The sequence below is a fragment of the Girardinichthys multiradiatus genome, chromosome 13 (genome assembly GCF_021462225.1).
Source record: "Girardinichthys multiradiatus isolate DD_20200921_A chromosome 13, DD_fGirMul_XY1, whole genome shotgun sequence".
Taxonomy (NCBI): domain Eukaryota; kingdom Metazoa; phylum Chordata; class Actinopteri; order Cyprinodontiformes; family Goodeidae; genus Girardinichthys; species Girardinichthys multiradiatus.
The window spans coordinates 24,049,171-24,073,187 of NC_061806.1; the positions used below are offsets into that span (position 1 = coordinate 24,049,171).

The 24,017-nt window shown below is 38.6% G+C and overlaps 4 protein-coding genes across 6 annotated transcripts in view; 1 reads left to right on the forward strand and 3 right to left on the reverse strand.

Moving 5' to 3' along the window:
• Positions 1–12,454, reverse strand: mapk15 (mitogen-activated protein kinase 15). 2 transcript variants are annotated; one of them, XM_047383459.1, is made up of 15 exons: positions 12,417–12,454; positions 11,957–12,110; positions 8,173–8,271; positions 7,782–7,811; positions 7,196–7,286; positions 6,842–6,972; positions 6,513–6,676; positions 5,211–5,350; positions 5,071–5,128; positions 4,544–4,681; positions 3,491–3,596; positions 3,069–3,384; positions 2,776–2,885; positions 2,462–2,614; positions 1–932 (listed from the first exon to the last, which is right to left on the reverse strand). In XM_047383459.1, the coding sequence occupies exons 2-15, from the start codon at positions 12,044–12,046 to the stop codon at positions 738–740; spliced, it is 1,821 nt and encodes a 606-aa protein (XP_047239415.1). In that variant the 5' UTR covers positions 12,047–12,110; positions 12,417–12,454; the 3' UTR covers positions 1–737. The 2 variants fall into 2 exon arrangements, with proteins under 2 accessions (XP_047239415.1, XP_047239416.1); XM_047383460.1 differs by lacking the exon at positions 12,417–12,454 and adding an exon at positions 11,614–11,684 and having other exon boundaries at positions 11,957–12,091.
• LOC124879125 (aurora kinase A and ninein-interacting protein) lies at positions 12,175–22,248 on the forward strand. Of its 2 annotated transcripts, none has more exons than XM_047383464.1 (4): positions 12,175–12,308; positions 20,124–20,230; positions 20,315–20,471; positions 21,006–22,248. In XM_047383464.1, exons 2-4 carry the CDS (start codon positions 20,138–20,140, stop codon positions 21,962–21,964), a joined length of 1,209 nt encoding a protein of 402 aa, XP_047239420.1. In that variant the 5' UTR covers positions 12,175–12,308; positions 20,124–20,137; the 3' UTR covers positions 21,965–22,248. The 2 variants fall into 2 exon arrangements, with proteins under 2 accessions (XP_047239420.1, XP_047239418.1); XM_047383462.1 differs by lacking the exon at positions 12,175–12,308 and adding an exon at positions 19,248–19,402.
• Positions 13,696–19,122, reverse strand: vps28 (VPS28 subunit of ESCRT-I). The gene is made up of 10 exons (XM_047383465.1): positions 19,065–19,122; positions 17,119–17,182; positions 16,977–17,005; positions 16,756–16,793; positions 16,585–16,674; positions 16,398–16,503; positions 16,196–16,297; positions 15,930–15,983; positions 15,750–15,841; positions 13,696–14,668 (listed from the first exon to the last, which is right to left on the reverse strand). Exons 2-10 carry the CDS (start codon positions 17,156–17,158, stop codon positions 14,548–14,550), a joined length of 672 nt encoding a protein of 223 aa, XP_047239421.1. The 5' UTR covers positions 17,159–17,182; positions 19,065–19,122; the 3' UTR covers positions 13,696–14,547.
• The window catches only part of cap2 (cyclase associated actin cytoskeleton regulatory protein 2), a 25,543-nt gene continuing 23,608 nt past the window's right edge, over positions 22,083–24,017 (reverse strand). The window contains exon 13 of the mRNA XM_047383461.1: positions 22,083–23,994. Within this exon, the coding sequence (XP_047239417.1) occupies positions 23,911–23,994 (84 nt within the window). The 3' untranslated portion in view covers positions 22,083–23,910. The remainder of the gene's footprint in view (positions 23,995–24,017) is intronic.

Below are 24,017 nucleotides of genomic sequence, written 5' to 3' on the forward strand. Positions count from 1 at the left end.
AGTTTTCTGTTTGCACATAGAACAAGGTTTATTGCTGGTGTTCACATTAATATAAATTACTCATTACAATCATTTATTAAAACATCTATTTGCATATTTTACAGTTATTATGTGCCCATCTTCAAACCACTTAGGTGATTTTTTAATATGATGTTAAACCATTAGGCTGTTGGGTTTGTTTTTACATTGACGTGAGAGGTCCTGACTCAGTCAAACTTTCAAAACACCCAGATAAATCAAAAAGTACCTTTGGCTCCTGTTAAGCCCCTATTTATGACTCTTGCAAATATATCCTGGGCAATTTAGCTTGTGTAGAGGACGTTCTCAACATATAGTGGGGCATATTCCACTCACACAATTTATAACCAACAACCAAATTATCTGCTTCTCATCAAGAGGCAACAAGATTCTGTACCCTAAGAATTTGGGTCTCTAAACCTTTTGCTTTCTTTTAATGGTTAGTATTTCACTCTACCAAGGAATAAAGTTTCATTAATCCTTCAGAAAAATTACATACCAACATCCAAATAAGCCAGTCTAATATAGTAAATGCAGAAGACCCAATCATCATTGACTTTTCATAAGTCATGAGCCAAACTGATTGAGTAAATCGTAGCCTTTCTGTACAACAGCTGTTTTCCAGCTAGATTTCATCACAAGATGATTAAAACAAAGTTTGTTGTGTGTCCAAATACATGTAACCATCTCCTTCTACATAACCTCTGATATTATAAAAGCTATTGTTTATGAGGGCGGCTCCGAACAAGATTATCCAGTTCCGTCTTGTTGATGGTGCCATAGGCTTGGGTATAGCTGCCTAATTTGGCCCGTGGGTCACCAGCAGCGGCCACGTTGCAATTGTTCTGAAACACTTTCTTGCTGAACCGTGGTGGTGGATGAGCGTCACGAGCCTGAGAACTGGAGCGCTGGTTCTTCAAATACAAACAGATAAACAAAGTTAGCTAGTAACAAGGTTATTGTTTTACTGTTTTTGGACTGTGGGAGGAAGCCGGAGTACCCGGTGAGAACCCACGCATGCACATGGAGAACATGCAAAACTCCATGCAGAAAGACCCCCGGCTGGGAGTCAAACCCAGGACCCTTTTGGTGCAAGGCAATGCTCCTAACTATATGCAACCTCGTGTTACTAGGTTTTTGAAAAAAAAAAAAAAAATTTATTGGTTCAAATAAAAAAATCCCCCAATTTCCAAAGTTTTCACGCCCCTTGAGCTTGTTCCCCTTTTGTCAGGCTACAACCCCAACTTCAATGGTTTCTAGTAGGATTTTTTTGTGATAAACCAACACCAATTAGGGCATAATGTTGAAGGGGAAGGAATTTAAAGCATGGTTATATTTCTTTTTCAAATTTGAAAAATAAGGCATATTTTTGTATCCAGCCCCACAAGCCAGTACTTTGTAGACGTACCTTTTGCTGCAGTTACATCTGCAAGTGTTTTTGGGGTAAGCTTTACCAGCTTTGGACATCTAGTAGATACATTTTTTTTTACTATTATTGTTTTTAAAAGAAATCATGCTCAGTCAGAATAGACGGTCAATTTTAATGTCTTGCCAAAAAACATTTAACATCTGGACTGAGCCATTCGAACACATAGATTTGATCTAAACCATTCTATTGTAGCTCTGGCTGTATGTTTCGGGCTGTTTTCCTGCTGGAAGATGGACCTCAACCCCAGTCTCTTCTGCAGCCTATAAATAAGCTTTCTTCCATGTTTAGTTCAACCCATCTTGCCATTAACTCTGAACAGCTTCCCTTCCCATTGATGAAGAAAAGCATTCACATAGCATGATGCTGCCACTTCCATGTTTCACTGTGGAGATGGTGCGTTTAGGGCGTTAGTTTCCAGCCACACAGCATGTGGCATGCAGAACAAAAAGCTACATTTATGTCCCATCTAACCTGTGCACCGTCTTTCATATGTTTGCTGCATGCTATACATGCCTTATGACAAACTGTAAGTAGGACTTCTTATGGCTTTCTTTTTGTCCATCTTCCATACAGAACAGATTAGCTGCATGCACAACTACTAGTTGTCCTGTCACAAGGTTCTTCCACCTGAGCTGCTGATCATTGCGGCTCCTCCAGATTTACCATGTACTCTTTCGCTGCTTTTCTAATAAAGGTTTATCTGAAGTGCTTTATCGCTAGGACTGAATTGGAATGTATGTAGTTGACTTTGAACCTATCTATATGGTTGGACTGAATTGAAAACATATTTCTCTATATTAATTGGATCTGTTTGTTTGGTAAAGTGCCTTGAGTCAACGTTTGTTGTGAGTTGGCACTATAAATATGATATATAAAATGAAATGAAACTAAAGGTTTTTGAACGGCACTATAATTATATTTGCATTTCTAAAATCAGAATTTGTCTGCAACTCTGTACAACCAGGTATAGAAAATGGATGAATGGAAATCATAATAAGGTGATGAAAAACCTACCAGTCGAGCTGAAGAGATATGCAGCCCAGCAGCTAAAGATGTCTCATCTTTGCGGACTAAAGGGTTGTTCTGGGTTTGATTTAGGGTCGAAGAGAAGGAACGGTTGTGAACCACAGTGGCTGAGCGACCCCGATGGAGGATCTGATCCATGGACTAGTAAAAAGAACGTGATGAAGGCTCACAATGATACTAAGTGAAAGCATTATTGAAAAAAACACTAGAATTGAAAAATAAAAAGGAAACTAATCAAGATTATAATGGAGAAAGTGGAGTTAAGCTAGATGTTAGAGGCACTGAAGCATGCTGCTGCTTACTACATTAGAGTCGTTGCCTTCTGCTGGTGGCGTAATTGCATTTCCATTTCTGGTTTGTCCTGCTGGGTTCCTGCTGGTTGCAGAACAGTGACGAGCCCGATTAAAACCATCTGGGAGGAGAAAGGACAAGTTTGTCTTTTTTTTTCCCAGAGACAATGCGATGATAAAAGAAAAAAAAAATTAGTGAAACAAACAAATATTTTTTCAAAACAGTACACTGTGTTAAAATAACATATTTGGTCAGAAACATTGCAAACATGAAAATATTCCAACAAAGAAATAAGTTCTAATACTTGGAGCATGAGTGATGGGGTTATACGATGGTTTTCCAAAGCCATGGCCATTTAGTGGGGTTGCCTTCTCCATAGCAGAAGACGTTGAGGCACTGGCAGCCTCAGTTTTTGTGACCCCTGCATGTGAAGGCTCACGGTTTGTCTCTCCAGTCTCCTGATTGTGTTGTTTCCCTTCATCGTTTGTGGACGCTGCAGCTTCAGGGACTCCATCTCCTTTGTCACACCTCCTTGCACTGGATTTCTCCTGGCTATCTCCACAGTCTCTATAGTTTGGTAGTCTCAGCACCCCTTGATGTGTTCTCCTTTCCAGTATCATCTAAAAGAATTTGGAAGATTGACAACTTTAATAACTTTAATCAAATAAACTTTACACAATATTATATGACATACTGGGGTTTTAATTGCAGTAATATTTCAATCACCTCGTATAATTTGTTGCGGTACTGAACCACAGATAATTGCACATCATCGTCCACTGCCAGGACTACATCATAGCTGAGAGCTGGCTCTTTGGCTGGATTATGGAACCTCAGGGGGGGAAAACATTATTTCCATCAATAGGAAATGATGCAGCTGTGATGTTATGATTGACTATTGCAACAAAAATCAGATTTTGTGATAAATGCATATTTTCCACACTGCTCTCTTAACAACTGGCCATCACCATGGTTCTAACTCTTCCTTTGTTATTTGGTATTCTGGGCACTATCATCTGTGGGCATCTACTGCAGTAAGACACATCTGAAAGGCTGAACATATTACAACATGAATGTGTGACACTTATATCCACCTTTATCGTCACCCCTGGTAAAGATGTGGAAAAAGCCTTAAAACAAATACAACTTTTTTTCCATAGCATAAATGTAAGTGATGCATTTTGTATTTACACGTTGCTTTTTATGCTGATCAGGGTTTCTAGGAACTTGTAATTAGCAATACATTGCTTCCTGTTTCCCTGTGTAAATATGGTGCGACTATTTAAAATGGGAAAGGCAAGAGAGCATGCCGTTCAAGCAAGCCAGATGTTAATTGATCTTTAGAAGTCAGGAATTAGCTACAAGAACCAAAGTTGCCCATATCTCTCAGTCAAGAGCAATAATTTAAAAAAAAATCTAGCCTGGAGGACAAGTTAAGTTTATCATGCTGCCAAAACTAACTGCTAGAGAACTGCAGCAGGTCGCTGTAACCGCCATTAGCTAGCAGTATTAATGTTTTCCACACTGATATTGCGATGATGATATGTTTTCACATCCCTACTAGGCACTTAAATGCAAAAATGATGAACATCTCTAATTTACAAATACTGAACTGGCAAATCAGCAGCAAAGGAAACAGCTATTAGAAAGGTATTCAATTTAATCGAAAAACAATTATCAAAGAAGGCAACCAATTGATGAAATAGATTTCTCAACAATAATTTCCCCATGTGGAAAACCTTAAAACTGCTGTTGTGGTTGTGGTGTACGTTGTAATACCTGGCTACATATGGGTGCCGAAGGGCCTGCTCTGCAGTCAGCCGCTTGTCAGGGTTAAAAACCAACAAACCCTTCAGCAGGTCCAGAGCATCAGGAGGCACAGACGGTTGGAGAAGATCCTCCAAAGGCACCTGCGGTCTGGTGGAGGACAAACATATCAGGAGTTGTATAAATAAAATAGCTAAAATTACGCAGCAGAGGGCATGACAAGTCTGAGGTATTTGAATAAGAACAGTAACAGAAAGTTGATAGATGTTTGCATGCTGGATGGTTTCAACAACAATGTGATTTGTTTAGCTTAATCACTGATGCATCAGTGCTCTCTGTTCCTGCCCCCTGAGACTTTAAAGAACTTGCTATATTAACATAGAGAGATAGTCCTTCTAACATCACAGAGAATAAATACAATCCGTAATACCCGGAGGAGAAGATAACCCAGATGTGCTTAATGTACATAGCACAGAAAAAGCCAAGAACTATTGTCTCTACAAAGGGATTTCAAACAGACAGCAAAATATCAGTCTTACTTCAGTAACATTCTCTGAATGACAGAGGATCCATATTCAGACTTGATGGCGAGAATATCTGGAATAACAAATATGTTTATTCAGTCCAAACCAAAAGTAAGTTGTTGTTGAGCATGTGACATTTTAAAAGTATCTGGTACCTTCTGGGCTGGGATGAAGAATGGCACTCATAATCTTCTCTATTTGGTTGATGGTTGAAGTTCCGGGAAACAGTGCTTTTCCCAGCAGCATCTCTCCCAAGATACAGCCCAGGCTCCACATGTCCACACCTTTGGTGTACCTTTGTACAAGGTGCGATTATACAGTATGAATAATTAAACTGAACTGAACATCTAAAGGTGGTTACAGTGCCTTGTAAATTTCAGACTTATAAGGTTTTCCACATTTTCTGAATTTACAAACACAAACTTCAGTTTATTTTATTGCATTTTTTGTGATATATCAACACAAAGTAGCACATGATTATGAAGTTTTGGTTTTCATAATTATTTTTACAAATAAAAATAAGTGTGGCGTATTCAACTCCCTTCAAACCATCCCTTGCAGCACTTTTGTACATCTACAGACTTAACGTCTTGCCCATTCTCCTTTGTAAAATAGCTCACTATCAGTCAGAATAGATGGAGACACCTGTAAACACTGAAGTAAGTGTTGCCAATACGATTTAGGTCTGGACTTTGACTAGGTACTTCTAACACATTAAAATATGCTTTGATGTAAACTATTTGATGAAAGCTCAGGCTGCATGTTTAGGGTTGTTGTCCTGTTGGACGGATTCAAGTCTTTTGCAGCCTCTGAAAGGTATTTTACCATAACTGTCATGCATTTAGCACCATTTCCAAAAGCATAATAGTACCACTACCACCACCACCAGATTTTACAGTAGAGATGGTGTGTTCAGAATGATAATTTTGGTTTCTTCTGACCAGAACACCTCCTTGGTGTTTATTACGTAACCTACAGCTGTAAATGGACGATGGCAGGCCATAAAAATACCTTCTTATAACTTTCTTTAAACAATGGTTTTCTTCCATAAACACTGAGGTAGACTCTATTTATTAATTAGACATCTAAAGGGAGTTGGTTGCACTGGATTTTATTTAGGGGCATCAGAGTGAGAGAATTGAATGTATGCCCTTTCCTCCAAGTCATATTTATGTACTACTTTGTGTGTCTGTCTGATAAAATCCCAAACTACATGCTTTGACGTTTGTGCTTATAAGATGACAAAATGTAAAAAAAAAAAAAAGGGGTGTGAATACTTTTGCAGCGACCTGTATACATATTGTCAATCTAAGCATTAATACTGTATGTAAATTCTATGCTTGCTTGGGATAAGCATAAAAACTATGCTACCATCTCTTCAAACAAATTAAAGTGAAAGAAAAGCATGGCTGGATGCTGTTCAGATGGTGACAACAGATGCTCATCACAGCTGATACCTTGTTGATCCAAGCAGGATCTCAGGAGCCCGATACCACCGCGTGGCCACGTACTCTGTCAGGGCCGGATTCCCACTGTCCTCCTGGATCTGGTTGAGAGATCTGGCCAAGCCGAAGTCACAGAGCTTGACGATGCAGTCGGTGTCCAGGAGTACGTTGGAAGGCTGTGGGAATAACAAAATAACAGTGCTTTCTTTAGAAGAGGGTAAAAAATGAAGCATCCTGTAACTTGAATGGTGAGGCTTAGGGTTATGTGGTCACTCAAGCAGTTTTATGGTACTGTCACTTCAGATAAAAAGAAACATGAATAGGTTTTAAAAGATCCTCACCTTTTGGTCTCTGTGAATAACATTTCCTGAATGGAGGTACTTGTTGGCCTTGAGGAGCTGGTACATCACATAACGCTTGTGGATATCTTTAAGAAGAGAGCCTTTCTTAATCACAGCGTGCAAGTCTGTATCTGGGATACAAGAGAAAAACTGTCAACATGCTGCTACAGCAGGACTTTAAAGGTATGATACAGTTGTGAACATTTATGACTGAGCAGGAATTTTCATTCCCGATCATTCCTGGTTGTTAAAGTCAAAATGCAAATGTTGGATGGACGGATGGATGTGTTATTGTGCAACACAAAAGCAACAGTAGAAGGACAAATACGTGAAAACTATGCTACTCATACATACCCATGTATTCAAAGATGAGATAAATGTCTTTGTCATTTTGGGCTCGGATAACATTTAAGAGTTTGACGACGTTGGGGTGATCTCCGAACTCCTGCACGGGGATTACAGTTTTTAGTACCAAAACCCCAGAAAGTACAGCCCAGCTTTCCTTTGACCTGTAATAACCGACAGGTAAGGCAATAGCAACGTGTGATGCAAACAAAAGGTAGAGTGACATCAGAGTTATATAATTTTCACTACAAAGCGAAGTGCTGGAGAAGTGAAGCAGCACAGGGGAGATGAATATGGATCAAAGAAGGAGTTTTACACAAGAAAGCAGAAGAAAGCAAACTGCTTTCACTGTCATTTTCAAATTTAGACACTGACTGTTTTTTATGAAAATCATTTGACTATAACGACAAGAATTTAGAGATCTCATCACAGTTTAGAGCATTGTGTGCCAGATAAATGAACTGTTTCTGTTTCCTGTTTAACAACACATTTTTACAATCTTTTTTTTATAGCGGCACACATAAGCTGATGAAACATAAGACAAATGGATAAATAAATAGCGACTGAAACGCCACATCGTCGTACCAGCCCTTACCTGCAGGAACATGATTTCCCTGAATGTCCGCTGTAAAAACAGAAGAAACACTGCAGTCACGGCATGAACTTTACAGATGAGACGAAGCAATAAACTAGGTACACACAAGCCTCCTGCTCTAATTAATAATTAGCTGTCTTCCTTGAAGGTGAAGAAGGAAATTTATACAAAAAGGTTGTCTTCTAGATCAGCAGTTTTAGTCTGAGACTGAACACTCGTGCAGGTCTTATTCACGTCACAGGATAGTATTACACTATTATCCTTTTTTCTATATTATTTCTTCGCTTATTGCTATATTTGACTTAAAATACACGAGAGCAACAAGACTGCCATACGATCATGTTTATTGGTTCAGACCAATTAAATTTAAAATGAAAAACAGTTTACCAACCTGGGCATCTGTCCTGTTTCTGAAAGCATCAAAGATTTTTTTCACTGCCACAGTTTCCCCCGTCTGTCGGTCAGCTGCTTTCCATACAATGCCGTAGGCCTAAAACAGAAGGGACACTTTGTCAAGCTGGTTCTTATGCCTGCAATTGCGGTTTCGCCCTGGTGACCAAGAACATTTGATTTAAATGTAAAGAATTCAACTAATAAATGTTTCAATTGTTTCTTTTATTTTGAATTTCAAAATACAGCTGCATGTACTACTATTATTATTATTTCTATTATTCTTATGACCTTTATTTAACCAGATAAAGCCTTATTGATATAAAAATCTCTTTGCCAAGAGGGACCTGGCAAGGCCGCAGCAGAGTTTCAATAAAACAACGCTAAAGCATAATACATTCATACACGACTAAACACGTCTGAACAAATCTGAGTGCACAAAATCAAGGTACCGACTCGTAAAAAAAATTAAAAGAAGTTAAGTGGTCTCTTTCCTGGTCTTTTAGGAATGCCTTGGACTGACCAGCAGTCACCAGCTCTGAGCCTTTCTGTAAGTCATTCCCAGCAGAAGGGGCAGCATATTTAAAAACTATCTGAAAGAAATGTCTAATTGTTTTGGGAGGTTTTTATTTTTTTATTAATTCCTGTTTTCTCAAGGCAAGTACTTCAATGAGAAGTTTTGCACCAAAGCCCACCTTACTATTTGAGTAGTTAGATCTGTGCTTGGTATATTGTTACGTGTATTACGTCCTACCAAGGCAAAGAAGCGCATAATTGTAAAGTGGAAGAGACAACAAACAAGATTTTAATAATTTTTGTATCCAGACTGTTTAATTTGGACAACCTTTAAAAATCCAGTATAGCCAAATGCCTTCAAAAGTCACCAAGAAGATCTCAGAGTTTTAGAAAGAATCATTGAACAATTTGTATTATAAAGACCAAGGCGAGAGAATCTGTAGACAGGATAACGGTTATTCATGGACTCGGCAAAAGTTAGCCATGCAAATACGGCCAAGGGGCAAGAGGAAAGCCATTGTTGGAGTAAAGCCATAAGATGTTCTGTTTGTAATTTGCCGCAACCCATATAGGAGACACAGCAAATATGTGGAAAAATGTGCTCTGGTTAGATGATTCAATTCAATTCAATTCAAAAATACTTTATTAATCCCAAAGGGAAATTAAATGTTGTAGCTCATATTATGAAGGTTTCTTCAAAGAGCCGTTGTAGATGCTGATGACTGTGGGCAGGAAGGATCTTCTGTAGCGCTCCGTCTTACAGCAGATCTGAAGAAGCCTCTGACTGAAGACACTCTGTTGTTGTAGGACAGTCTGATGAAGAAGATGCTCAGGGTTCTCCATAATGTTCTTCATTTTATGAAGAATCCGTCTTTCCACAATGATCTCCAGAGGTTCCAGAGGAGTCCCCAGAACAGAGTCAGCCTTTTTTATCAGCTTGTTGAGCTTTTTTAAGTCCCTGGTTCTGATGCTGCTTCCCCAGCAGATGATGGCAGAAGAGATCACACTTTCCACAACAGACTTATAGAAGATATGCAGCATCTTGCTGCAAACACCAAAGGACCTAAGCTTCCTCAAGAAGTACAGTCTGCTCTGTCCCTTCTTGTAGATGGCTTCACAGTTGCATCTCCACTCTAGTCTGTTGTCCAGGTGAACACCGAGGTATTTATACTCCTCCACCACCTCCACTTTTTCTCCCATGATGGAAATAGTTTTTGACTTATTCCTGTTTCTCTTAAAATCTACAATCATCTCCTTTGTTTTAGTCACGTTCAAGATGAGATGATTGTTTCCACACCATGCCACAAAGCGGTCCACCACCTTCCTGTACTCATCTTCTTGTCCATCTCTGATCCACCCCACGACTGCAAAATCATCCGAGTATTTCTGCAGATGACAGGAGTCTGTCTTGTACTGGACGTCTGAGGTGTACAGAGTGAAAAGGAATGGTGAGAGTACAGTCCCCTGTGGTGCTCCTGTGCTGCTGACTACCTGGTTAGACTCACAACCCTTCAGTCTCACAAACTGTGGTCTGTTTGTCAGGTAGTCTTTGATCCAGGAAATTGTTGAGGCCTCCACCTGAGTCTTCTTGTCTCTTCACCTGACTTCTTGAGACACACAGGTGGAAGGGGGAAGCAAAGGAAGCATCAGCATCTTCTGATATGGTTGAAGGCAAACATGTAGAAGCTGAAGGGTCTAGGGCTGAGGTGGAGGATAAAAAATGTGAGGTGTTACTGGACAGCTGTGGGTCCTGTGGGTCAAAGGAAGGTGGAATGTCTGTTTCGCTGTGAGCAGGAGAGGAGGATGCGAAGCTTGTTTCTGAACTGAACCTATTGAAGAATGTGTTCAGTTCATTGGTTCAGTCCAGACCTTCATTGGTCTGATCATCCCTCTGCCTGAAGCCTGTGATCTTCTTCATCGCTGTCCACACATCTCTGATATTCTTTTGCTGGAGCTTGCTCTCCAGCTTCTTCTTGTACACCTCCTTGCTGTTTCTTATCTTGACTTTAAGTTGCTTCTGTATAATCCTCAATAATTCTCTGTCTCCCTCTCTGAAGCATCATGTGTGGTGGAAAAATACCACTGAACATTACCCTGGACACATGCCAACATGATGGTGGCAGCATGATGTTATGGGGATACCTGTTAGAGTGGATGGAGAGATGATTGGAGCTAAATACAGGACATTCCAGGAGGAAAACCTGTTGGAAGCTGCAAAAGACCTGACAGGGGGGAAGGAGGTTCACCTTTCAGCAGGGCAACAACCCTAAACATGGCCTAGATCAAAGCACATCAATGTGTCAGAATGGCCAGGTCAAAGTTCAGATCTGAAACAGATTGAGAATCTGTGACAAGAGTTGAAAATTGACGTTCCCCACCCGATCTGACTGAGCTGGAGCTATTCTGCAAGGTGAATGGGCACTCTGCAGTCGTGCAAAGCTGCAACAGACATGTCCCAAAAGGCTCGCGCCTTTGCTAGGCTCTTGATACGTATAAAAAGAAAACTCATCTGTAAAGTACATTGTTAATCCCAGTATTACTGGAATAGAAGTTACAGTTCTGAGTCTGGTGAAACAGGAGGTCAAGCAGAGCACAGACAGCACTGGAGGCTCTTTGTGACAAGCCTATGCTCCACACATAGTGATGTATAATAGTTGTTTGCCGTATTAGAAATGTATGCTTCTTCAAATCTAGTTAGAGTGTGTCTAGCTGCGCTTTATTCTGGTTCCTCAAAGCACCGTGCACACATGATGCACCACAGGTCATCTGCAAACAGGTTGAACAGCTGGGGAACATGAGTCACAGTCACGTCTAATTTATGGAGATGGCACGACTGCACAGCGTTTACCAGCAGGCTGTCTAAAAAAAAAAAGAGAGCATCAAATTGTGAACCTCTGTGGACTGAGAATGGAAAGAAACCACCCACTTAGTCTCTGTGACAGCCACAGGGAAGGAAAACAAAAGGCTTGGACCGAGTTTTGTAACACACCAGCTGATCTGGAAAGAAAAGAAAATAAACCACTTGCTCAAAACATTGGTTTTAACTGAGGCCCTTAAGTCTAGAGAATCTTAGGAATTTTTTCCAGTGATTGCACAGGAAAGCTGAGAAAACAATTTTACATAAAAGAGAAAACCTTTGCTGAAAATGTATAAATGTCATTCATTTCAAGTGCAATTGTTTCTTTATTATTACTTAGTCGAGCCTGGGGTAATTATCTTCAACTTGAATAAAACAGATCATACTTAAAATAATTATTAAATATACTTACCCCTTTTCCAATTCTCTTCTTGATCTCATATTTGACAGAAATGTGCTCCTCCACTTCTGACACGTTTGCTGATTCATACTTTTTGCTCATGATGTGTTTATCCAACTGAGCTTGTCCTTCACATAGAAACCATCATCACTCTCCTGGATTACTCCTGCAGGAAATTAACCAAAAACAGGCGACGAACGGTTTAGAGGGCAGCCTGTCCGGTCAAATGTGCAGCATTCACTCGTTTTCGAGTTTATGTTTTATTAATGACACAGTGGAGAACTACGGTGGGATTAACTGGCAACTCTCAAGCGACCACCCCGCTCAGATGCTGCTTTCCACAACTTCCGTTGCTGCCTTGGCGGTAAGAAAGCTGGTTTTCATCTCCTTTTAGCGACTGAAAAAGTCTCGCTTTAGCATCATCTGCTGTATTTCAAAGTAAACTCTCGCCGCTCTCTATGGGTTGACGCACCTCTCTGCTCCTGCTCTTCTACGTGGTTTTTGTCGTTACTCGTCGTCATGGCAACAAGAACGCTGATGCCTGCTTCTTAAAGGAGCCGCAGCATTGCTGAAGTGAAGTGGAAGAAAAATGTCTATTACACCCAACACAAGCATGACTTTCGTTGGCATTTTATGATTTATTTGAACCATCATTTTTACAGGGTAGAATGGTTATATAACAAAAAACTGTAATTAATTTCAAAACCTTGAACTGACTGTGGGATTTTTAATTCATTGCGAATTTTCTCTCATCCAGACAGTAAAACTGTGCATACAAATCCCCTACAACTGTGCTGTTTCACTCCATGAGAGGGTGTTGCAGGACCTTTTAAAATCTCGGAGGGCTAAAAAGTTAAAAGATATGATCTGTAAGTCTTATTAAGTAATAACTAACACAGCTAGCAGCTAAATAAACCCGCAGCATGGTGCTACCACCGCCATGCTTACCAGTTGTCAGTGTTCTTAGTTTTGAAAGCTCCATACATACCTCTTGTTAGCGTGATGGTATTGCCCAATCTTGGGAAGTTGCAGATTTCAGGTGAGATTGAAAGGTCAACTATAGAGCAGCGCCTTTGCTCTTTGTCCATAGTGATTGCTGGGGACAGTAAAATTGGTGTTTCAGCAGCTTCCATGTCTTGTTAGGCCTGTTGCTCATGAGCAGTTTTTTGTATTTTCATTGAACATACTATATAATTTCACGCAATTCCCTTTCATCTGAGAGGGACAGTTTGGATCAGGTAGTAGAAACTTGGATTTCAAGACGAGTGGAAATTGGGCTCTAAAACTCCCTTCTACTGTCTCAACTAATTCTTTTAAAAAACACTTAAAGACATACTCATTTAGACAGGCTTTATAATTTTTTTATTCTTCTGAAGCACTTGGTGATTTTTATCAGTGAAAGGTGCTCTATAAATAAAAATTACCTACTTCAACCCTACTAAATATTTGTGGCCTATACCTACAAGTCTGGTATGTTCTATGAAACCAACATATTTTAATGATTTCCACCATATCTAGCCAGAATTATGCAGAGTAACTGAAGTTGCTTCCAAAATATTCATTATTTATAGCATCCTGGTCAGCGGAGGTCAGATGCACGCTTAAAAACACACACACACACGAGCATTTTAGCTGCACTGGCTCCGGGGTCATAATAACTGTGTTCTTAATGTGGCGTTCCAAACTTGACATATAAAATATCCCCATTAACCTCTAAACACACATACTGACACACAACACTGAAAACCAGCTGAAAATGTTTAATACTTTATTTCTAAAAAGGTGTTACATGGTTTCATTTAAAAATCCACCCTACTATATACAATGACAAATCTTAATAAATATGTTCTCCTTAATGATTTTTCAAGGCTAAAATATATTTAGCAGGCAACATGAAGAGCTTGTCCACAAAAATTTTACCTATAATGTGGGGAAACTCTCCCTTCTAAAGAAAATATGGATTAGACATGTTCCAGGAAGAAAAAAATATGTGGTCAGAATAAATCCTTACCTCTCAGCGTCAATATTATAGTTAAATAGATGAGCAGTTAAATAATCATCAGATAGGATTTAATAATTTTTTGCTGAGAAGTGATAAAATATAAGAACAGCAGCCTAAGACTGCTCCTTTCACACTACAGGCGCTGTTAGTGGACCCTAACATAAAGAAATCTATAGGAGATGAAACATGACAAACAGAACAAACCCAAAGGCTTTGAAACACACGAGGGTAACTCTGAAAGTAATGTATAGATGATGAATGCTGAACTTTTCTCTCTCTTTCTCAAACGGTTCTTTGTTAATGCCTTGCCAAAATTGTAAACTGCTCTGGCATGGCCAAAATAAAGAGCCAACAAGATGCAGAAGGCAGCAGGTAGCATGATGTACCAGAAACAGGGAATAACCCAAGGCAGTGGATTGTAAACTGCACCAAACTTCATAAAAATCACTCATGAACTAGACTTAAGGAAAATGGTAAGAGAGTGTGTGACAAACTGTCCAGATATATATTTACACCCTGCCAGAACAAGCAGGGAAAAGTAGCGTTTTATTTTCAACTTAACCGGAGATCCACAAGTTAAGGTCTATGACCGACAGAAGCTTTAGGAGGAGTGCAGGAAGCGGTTGAAGGCGTTGTAGGCTGACTCCAGATCGAAGAGCATCTGGCGAACCTGATTATCGTCCAGCTCATCTGAGGCAGACATGCTGCTGAGGGTGGACAACCTGTAGAAGAAACCACATGAGGGGGACAATCACTCAAAACGAATGGTTATTGTTATTTAAACATAAACCTCGTTATACGTAAAGGGAACATAAAGATCCACTCTTATTTATTATGCGTTGAAAAAACAAGACATTTTAAAGAAGTTCAAATTACGTAAACAGTCACGTTTACGTACTCTCTTAAATATTGAGTTAATTGTTGTTTGAACCATTCTTTTTCCAGAAATGACAGACTTTTCCATTTTGATGCATGTTAGGAATCATTGTCCAGTTGGAACACTCAACTCTGTCCGGGTTTTTTACTATCTGACCCAAACTGTCACCCCCACATGAAAGGAAACTTATTATGATGATTAAGAACTGCCCAGGACCCCCAAGGGGTTCCAAACTGGAAGATGTTGCAACACCAGTCTTAGTGTCCACAGTGAAGCCAGATTAACAACAGATTAACATTAACAATGGACCTAGAGGGTGCTAACCAAGAAGGAATGGCAAATAGTAAATGCACTGAATTTATAGAACTAATGAATTTATACTGCATCATAAATAGTAGGTGGAAATACCACAAATCAACAACTAGATTTTAACTACATTATAATGATCCCAATGGTCCCAACATCAACCATGTTGATAATGTATGGACTGTACTTAAAAGTAAAGCCTTTTCCCAGAAAGACATTTTAAATTAGCTCTATCTATTTGTATAAGGAGAGTTGTCAAAGATTGAGCCAGTATCATGCCAGTAGGTTGTTGATGGTGGCAAAAATATGTGTATTTACATGTGTATTTATATATACTGTTAGCCTAATGAAATATATAAATACACTAGGAATGTATTTATATATTTATGTGTAACTTTCTCTAATCAGCTTTTTGTTACACCAGTATATCCCTTAGAAAAAAAGATGATTTGAATGCATCATTAAAAACCCTAAATTACTAAGACATTCATGCCAAATATCGGTGTATGTAAACGTCTGACCAGCAACGTAATTTACAAAGAGCAAGAAAGCATTTGGTACTAAACTGGCTAATGATCCAAAATTAATCTAAACAATTGAGACTGTTCACTGAAACTCACCAGAGGCTGATTTTGTCCTTAGCCTCCGAGTCTGGAGGCATGTTGCTCATCCTGTTCATGGTTTCCATCAGCTCTCTCAGGTCTGGTTGGATCTGTAGCCATGAAAAATAACCACCATGAGCAAATGTCCACTTTTTTATAGCATGTAGGTATAATTTACGTGTGTAAAGCTAAAATCACCTCGTCCATGGCTCTGATCTCCAGTCTCAGTTTGTCCATAACAGTGATGAAGAGCTAAAGTTTAGAAATGGTGGAGGACAGGGACAATGTTAAAGAGGTGTGAGGTTCAACTATTTATAGTGCTTTTCAGTTTCTGATATCTGCCAGTAGCTCTTGTGGGCAATGGTAAAGATGCTAGGGAATAGTATTGGTAATCTCCACTCCTGCTTCAAAATAGCTTAATATAAACGTAGTACTTGATACAGTGATCACGCTAAAAGACGTACAGAAACTATATCTGCGATGCAGCGGTTCAGGTTGCCCTTGTCGTCTTTGATGGTAATTGGCCGATCTTCCTTAATCCTCTCCATAGCAAGTGGGCAGTCGAGCTACAGGACACAACAAAAATGGCAGATACATCAAAGTGGGAAAAATTTACCAAAGAGCAACAGTTAAAAATGAGTTAAAATAATCCTGACGTTTACTCACTCTGTACTTCCTGCAGAAATCATCGATGGAGGCCACGTCAGAGCCTTGCACCTGTTTAAAAGCAGCTTTATATTGAACCAAGAGTCTGGAGCAGGAAGCCGTGTACCTAAAAAACACAATTCCCACCAGATCAATAACGCATTCATTCGTAGTTAAAGGCCATGTATTAAGCCGAAGACGAACTTACTCATTGGGGGATACACAGTCTTTGATGTAAGCCTTCTCCAACGCCTGCAGGGTCTTTACAACAGCAAACAACTCGGCCATGTTGTCGTACCTTGAGAAACGCGATAAATAAAATGTTACAGAGATCACGAGTTCAGGTTATCTTCAACCACCTAGAATCAATGACACTTACTTTTCTCGTTCCCGTGCATTTTTGTAAAGTTTAACTTCCTGAAATATCAGAAGTTAGAATAACTTATTAATTTATGCAAACACAAGTTTTTTCTTGCAATTAAACACATTGTTCATGGCTGATAAATTTAAGTAAAATCCTAAAAATGTAAAAAAATAAATAAATGAATGGACTTTCACGTTTTTCTTTAAAGTTCACACAATAATTTCAATAATATTTACCTCGTACAACTCAGGTTTATTAGCTGGAGCTGTGTGGAGAAAATTAATGAAGTTGAGTTGAATACTGGAAATGAAAATGCAAAGGGTGACGCTTCAGTAGTCCTGATGAATTTATCAAAGATGTACTTTGGATTAATCTTACCGGCGCCCACTCCTCCACTGCCTGCTATCCCGTGGAACATGATGCTAATGAATCAGAAGCTGGTCTGGAAAACATTTTTTACATTTTAAATCATAACTGTAACAAAACAATAAACACCATTATCAACTATTTTGATCCAGTTCGTTGCATCCAAATGTTTAGGATTTATGGTTATTGTTCATAAAATCAACTTTGTGTTAAACAGAAAAAGAACAAGTTTTAATAAATGACAGAAAAAAAAACCATGAACAAAGATCAGGATGCTTTTTTAAGAACAGAACAGACCAATCAACTTATGTATTTTGCATTAATCAACCAATCTTACTCTGGTGAAAGGGGATTAACTTTATCAACAGTCATCAGCTTGTGGGCTTTATGGTTTTCTGGTCTCATTTCTTAAATCCGGGTGTAGGTCAGAACCATATCTAGCTCTATAACCCCTCGACAGCGGCTTTTATCAAATTTTTCAAAAACATTATAGAACTAAATTGTTATTCGACTAGACAGTAGAAAGACTTAGCAGGTCCAACATTTGTACATCTGCTAAGAATTTCCATATTATACCAATGGCAAAAGGGATATTTGTTTCTTGTTTAGTTACATTTATGTCATTTGAAGGTATTGTCTACCTTATTTTGAAAGTGGCCTGTACAGCGTGTGTCGTTGTACTCAGTATAGTGTAGTTGTTTCTTCTTTGTAAAGATTTTAAATGGTAAATGGACTGAACTTATGTAGCGACATTCCAGTCATGCCGACCACTAAAAGCGCTTACACTAGAGCCACATTCACCCAATCGCCCTCACAAACGTGCACACATCTATGCACCTTGGTAGGCAACTTAAGTTTAAGTGCCTTGCCCAGGGGCACAAGGGCATGGGGCAGGTGGAAGCTGGAGTCGAAACCCAATAAAACAACATAAAAAGATAATCTTTAATCTAAAAAGAAAAGCAGAATTTGCAGCTACAGACAAATGTCAGTTTGTAAGAGAAGGGCAATATGGCTATTTGCTTCCTCCCACAGTCCAAAAGCATGACTGTTATGTTAATCAGTCTCTCTAAATTGCCCTTAGGCCTGAATGAGTGTCTGTGTTGCCCTGCCATGGACTAGCGACCTGTCCAGGGTGTACCCCACCTCCCGCCCATAGACTGCTGGAGATCCCCTGTGACCCAGTATGGAAGGAGCGGGTATAGAAAATGGAGCCCCAGCTTCCCCGCGACCCACTATGGCAGAAAATAACTGACAGACTGACTATTTGGTTCAGGTACAAGCTAAAATAATTATACAGGACCAAGCTGGAACTGTGTGAAACAATCTGACAGTTATTTATTGACGTTTAGGCAAAACAAATTACATTTAACATGGTTTAAAAAATATTTAAAAAAGAAAACTGATGTACACAGAAAATAAATTTGAGAAAAAAAAACCATGAAAGTACCTCAAATAATATTTTAAAAGATTATTTATTGTCATTTTGATTAAATGTCTAAATGATACAAAATAATGAGGGGAAGCGTTATAGAAAAGATCAATAACAGTATGTTTGCAGATGTATTTATTATTACTGCTCGGTTTGATCTTCAGAACTTGGCCTGTTTAATAACAGTCGAGAAATACACTAATCTTAGCAAGACGCTGGTATTGCCTGGTAGAAATAACAACCATATTACTTTCTCCTATTCCAAAAGGTTGAATATTAATTAAGTATTTGTTATTTATACAAAACTACCCCAAAGTTAAATGTCGAAACAGTCGAAGCTAACTCATTAGCACTTCCTTAATGCTAATTTTGTGACACTAAGCTACAATATTTAGTTGCTTTTAACCATTAAACATGTAACAAAAAAAAAACATGTATGATGGTAGTAGGTATTAGAACTCCTAAATATTTTAGCACGTCAATGAAAAGCTTAAAAAAAGTCAAAAATCTGCTAAAACACGTCACTTACCCGTCCGATAAAATGCTATGACATCGATGTAAACACACCCTCAGACAAGGACCAGTATACGTCACAGATATTGGTGGCCAACGCGCCTCCGTAAAAATATCCAGAAGTAGGCACGTATTTTTAAAGATAAACTATAGATTATATATTTTACTAGATCAAAATTTCCCCAAGCTAAATACTAGGAAAAAACACGTATTTCAAGTTCAAACCAATCTTTGTTTATTTTTAAATAGGCAAATGATACGGACAGCTTATTGTTAAGGCGGTAGACTCAAACTGAAGCGAGTGAAACGGCTTTTCTAGAAAAAGGGCTTGTTTGTCTTTATTATCAAATTGAAGTAAGTGAAAGAATTTTAAGAAAACCCGAAAATATTTCTGTTCAACACAATGTCTCGGTTCTGAAGCGATGTTTGCGTTTGAGACGAGCATAAATGCGAGACGAAACGATGCAAGCAAGACGTGTTTGGGGTCTTATATTCTTTTAGTCTTGCCTTTGAATGGGATTAATTTGGTTTTATATCTATCATCATTTTATTTTTTAAATTTAAAGGAAGTTATTCTTTGCTGTTCTATTATATATATAATGGGATCTTAATGGCTTAAATTCTTTATCGTTTGCTATCTTGTTTTTGCTTGATTTTAGAGTACATTATAAGCTAAAAGTAATTCTGTAATTTATTTATTTAGCTTATGTTAAAAAAAAAACTAATTGTTTTTATGATTGTAAAATATTACAATTTTTACCATTTTATGTTAATGTGGAACTTAGGAAACCCTCGGTTCCACATTTTAGATGACATTTTGTTGTAATTGTCTTCTTCCTCTTAAACACACACCCACAAGCAACCATCTACATATTATCATTATTATTATTGATGCATATTAATTATAGTAAATATAATATTGTTTTTGATGATTGTGGGCTTCCTTCTTGTTTAAGTCCTCTATAAATAAAGTCTAACTGATTGACCAGTTGGGCAATTAGAATATATAAAGGAACAGCAATATAAAGATAATTATGCATCTGAAGGATTAAAATACATCTTTAATGTTTTGCAGATCTTTTTTTCATCATGAAAACCTCTAAACCAGCACCGCAGAGCTCACCTCGGGAAGAATGTGGAGTTTGGTTGGACACAGTTAAGTTAAAGGCAAAGGTTAAACAGGTGATGACGAATGTAATTGTTATTTTGCGGTCTTCACTTACTGTTTTTTATTGCTCATTTTGTTCTCCTTTTTTTTTTTTTTAGAAACGCCCTGCCCGTCCAATCTCTAAACTGTTGAATCCCTTGGCTGAAGGTGGGGGTTACAGCTTGGCTGTTGCTCTCAACTTCACTCAGACTAAAATGCAGATGCCAAAGACTAAACAGAGCTCCATATCAGCTTTTTTTGCACCTAAACATAAAGGTAAGCAGCCATTGGCTGGCTAAAAGTTTTGTTTTAAACATGAACACAGTTTGTACTGGAGAAGTAGGGAAAATTATCGAGAAGGATGACATTTGATGGTGTTTTCCATGTCACCTGTGTTATGCTGGTTTGAGCCCCATCTAAAATGGGAATGACTGCCTGAAAGCAATAGAAATTCAATGCCAGTCTAATTTGTTTTGTTTTTACATGTCCCTGAGAGTTCAGACATTACAAGATTTTTGGACAGTCTAAAGAGTCAGAAAAATCATGGTTAGATTTAGGTATCTTTTAGGTGTGGATAATGGAATTTATTACTGAAAAAGAAAATATAATATGGAAATATTTGTATTTCCATAGTCTAGTAAACTCATTATTCTGGAAGTTTGTGTTTGGATAACTTGGAAATTGCAAATGATAAAAGTAGATAAAAGGAACCTTGTAGAAAAATCATTCTAAAGGCAGTAAAGCTGCAGTGTGATTACTTGTATAACATTTAACTTGTATTTCTTTATATATTATGAATTCTTCTAAAAGTTCTTCACAGGCTGTCTTCCACTGACGGACCAAACCTGGATCCAGCGCAGCCTTCGTCACCGTCCACCTCAACTGAGCCCTCGACTGTCCCATCTGTGAGAAAACGAGCACGCGAAATATGTTCTGAAGAATCGGACTTGAAGGAGTCTGGTGTGGATTACGATTTGGAAAATGAAAATGTGCCAGAGACCAAAGCAAGAACATGGCAGAATGAAAGAACCCCCTGGTCAGCTTTACTAAAGTGTGAATCTGTAGAGTGTAAACCCCCTCAGTGCAAGAGGAGCCTTCATGAGTCCTCACTGTTGCCTGAGGACAGTCAAACCTGTCCACAGCCATGGACTCAGGACCCTTTGATCACCTATGGCAAGTACTGTGAGGACTTCAGCAGCTCTGGGTCAAGTTTTCTAGATAGTGTTCAGAATTCAGAGGGCTATGGCCATCTAATAGATGTGGAGGGGAAAACATCAACTCAGAAACCTGCTGGAAACTGTTCTCATATAAACAATGAGAAAGAAAACAGCAGATTAGTCTCCTGTAAGTCCCCAAGTAAACCTATTTCTATGTCTCATCTTGGAACTCTGTCAAATCATAAGTGGGCAGAACAGAAAAATGCTTCGCCACAAAAACAACCAGATCATTCAGGGAACCGTCTTGTAAAAGAAGCACACTTTGACTCATTGTGGAGAAAACCAAGAAGCTCTCCTCTTAAGAAGCAGCAGAAATGCAAGGAACCAGACGAGGACAGCTTGGCCACGTTGTTCACTCAGGACTCTGAGGGCTTCAGGGTGATAGCACATCGAGGTCTCCAGACCAGGAGCCCACTCAAGGATCAGAGCAACCTCAGCACTGGCTTGGTGAGAAGTTGTGCTTACAAACCTGTGGTGAAGGAGGAGGAAGATGAAGAGGATGAAATGCTCTTTACCCAAGACTCCCAGGGAAACATGGTGATCAAACACTGAAGCAATATTTCTGTCCAACAAAAAGGAGATTTTGACTCATTTGTTCTGAGTTTTAACTGGGATTTCTTGTAGTCCCTGAATTTTTCTTCTTTTAGAGAAAACTCTTACAAGTCAGAACTGAGAGATTTTATCTTTATTTGAAAAGTGATAAGCATTACATAAACCTATCGTAAATTAAGCATTTGTTTCATGTATATTTCTCTCTGTCCTATTCTGGTGCTCTGTGCTATATTTTATTACAAATTAAAGTGATGTACAAAGACATAAAGAGTGTTTGCTACAGACAAAGTTTATGTATTTATTTTTATTTCTAAACATGTTGATTTGGAGTGTAAAGTAGCACATCTGGGCTTCATCTTTTTACCGATCACTACAGCTATAGATGCAAAAATCCTCCCTTAAAACCAGTACTAGCTGACTCTTGTGCAAAATAGATGTTAAAATGGGAATAAACAGTCCAGAAATTGTCTTTTTCCACGTTAGTATGAAATTTTAGTTTTAAATAAAAAGATTTGATGGTGAAAGGATCCGAAATCCTTATTTTCAGTAGCTACATGCTGTCACACATATGCCTTTACTGCTATGGCACAGGCCCTGATGGGTTCTAGGTTTATTTTACTGTAACCTGAGCACCCATGCTGTGGGGGTTGTGTTAACAGATTAAAAGTCCCAAAAGCTTAATCATGAAGTTACAAATACAGTTAAGGAGTTAACCTTACAGTCTTTGTCTCTTACATCCTTTGGTTTGCAATGCACTGCAAAAGTATTCATACCTCTTTCACATTTTGTGGGAACCGTAAATCTATGTATTTTGCTGGAATTTTGTGAGAGACCAACACATATAGTTATGCATAATTGTGAAATGGAAATTATGACATCGTGCATGTTTCACCTTAAATCTGTGTCTTCCCTCAGTTTAATCTGTTTGTCTTTTGGGGTGTATCTACCAGCTTTGCACACCTAGATTATATATGAACTAAATCAAATCTTGCCACAAATTCTCAATTAGATTTAGGTCTGGACTTTGACTAGGTCATTTTAACATCTAAACATGCTCTGATCTAAACCATTAAAGCTGTATGGATGGATTTTTAGTTTAGCTATCCTGCAGGAAAGCAAACCTCCAGGTTGTCTGTCCCTGCTGAAGAAAAGCATCCCTACAGCATGATGCTGCCACTACGGCTGCAACCCAAGATTATTTTGCTTATCAATTAACCTGTTGACTATTTTTTCAATTAAGCGATCAGTAATTGCATAGCAAAAGGTGCTTAATAGGAGATTTTTTTTACAGAATCTGAACCAGGTGAAGCTAAAGCTATGCCACTTGAGGAGTTCTGGATAGAGCATATTTACAGACAAAGGTTTTTCATCTTAAATGCAAAATGTATATATTTTTTTGTCTATTTACTGCTCTCAGTGGGTTATACTTTAAGCAAATGGCATGTTTTAGAGTCTGTATACTCCAGTGAATTATTATTTGATCACTAAATTAGTTGAGGATTATTTCAATAGCTGCCACAACCATGTTTCAGCCCTGCTCTAAAACTACTGCAAAACCTTATCAGCGACCTTTCTGCTGTGTACCTTTGACATCATGATGCTACTTGAACTGTTGGACCAGCTGGATTTATACTGAGTTTAAATTACTCACAGGTGGACTTTATTTACAAGTTAGGTGACTTCTTAAGGCAATTGGTTATGCTAGATTTTATTTAGGGGAATCAGAGTAAAAGGAGCTAAATACACAGGCACCAAACATAGTTTTACTAGTGGACATTTTGAAGAGCATACAGTATATTATCCATTTCACAATTATGCACTAGTTTTTGTTGGTCTATTATAAACCCCCCCCAAAAAATACAATTAGGGTTGTGGTTGTAATTTTACAAAAGTTGAAAAAGTTCAAGGGTTGTGAATTATTTTGCAACGGATTTCCGACATGCATATCAGCCTGCTATCTCAGAGGGTTCTGTCACCAGCTTGGAGCCATCCCAAACGGTCTTGAACTGCTCTGGGATGGGAAACTCCCTCTGCAAATCAAGAAGATCCATTT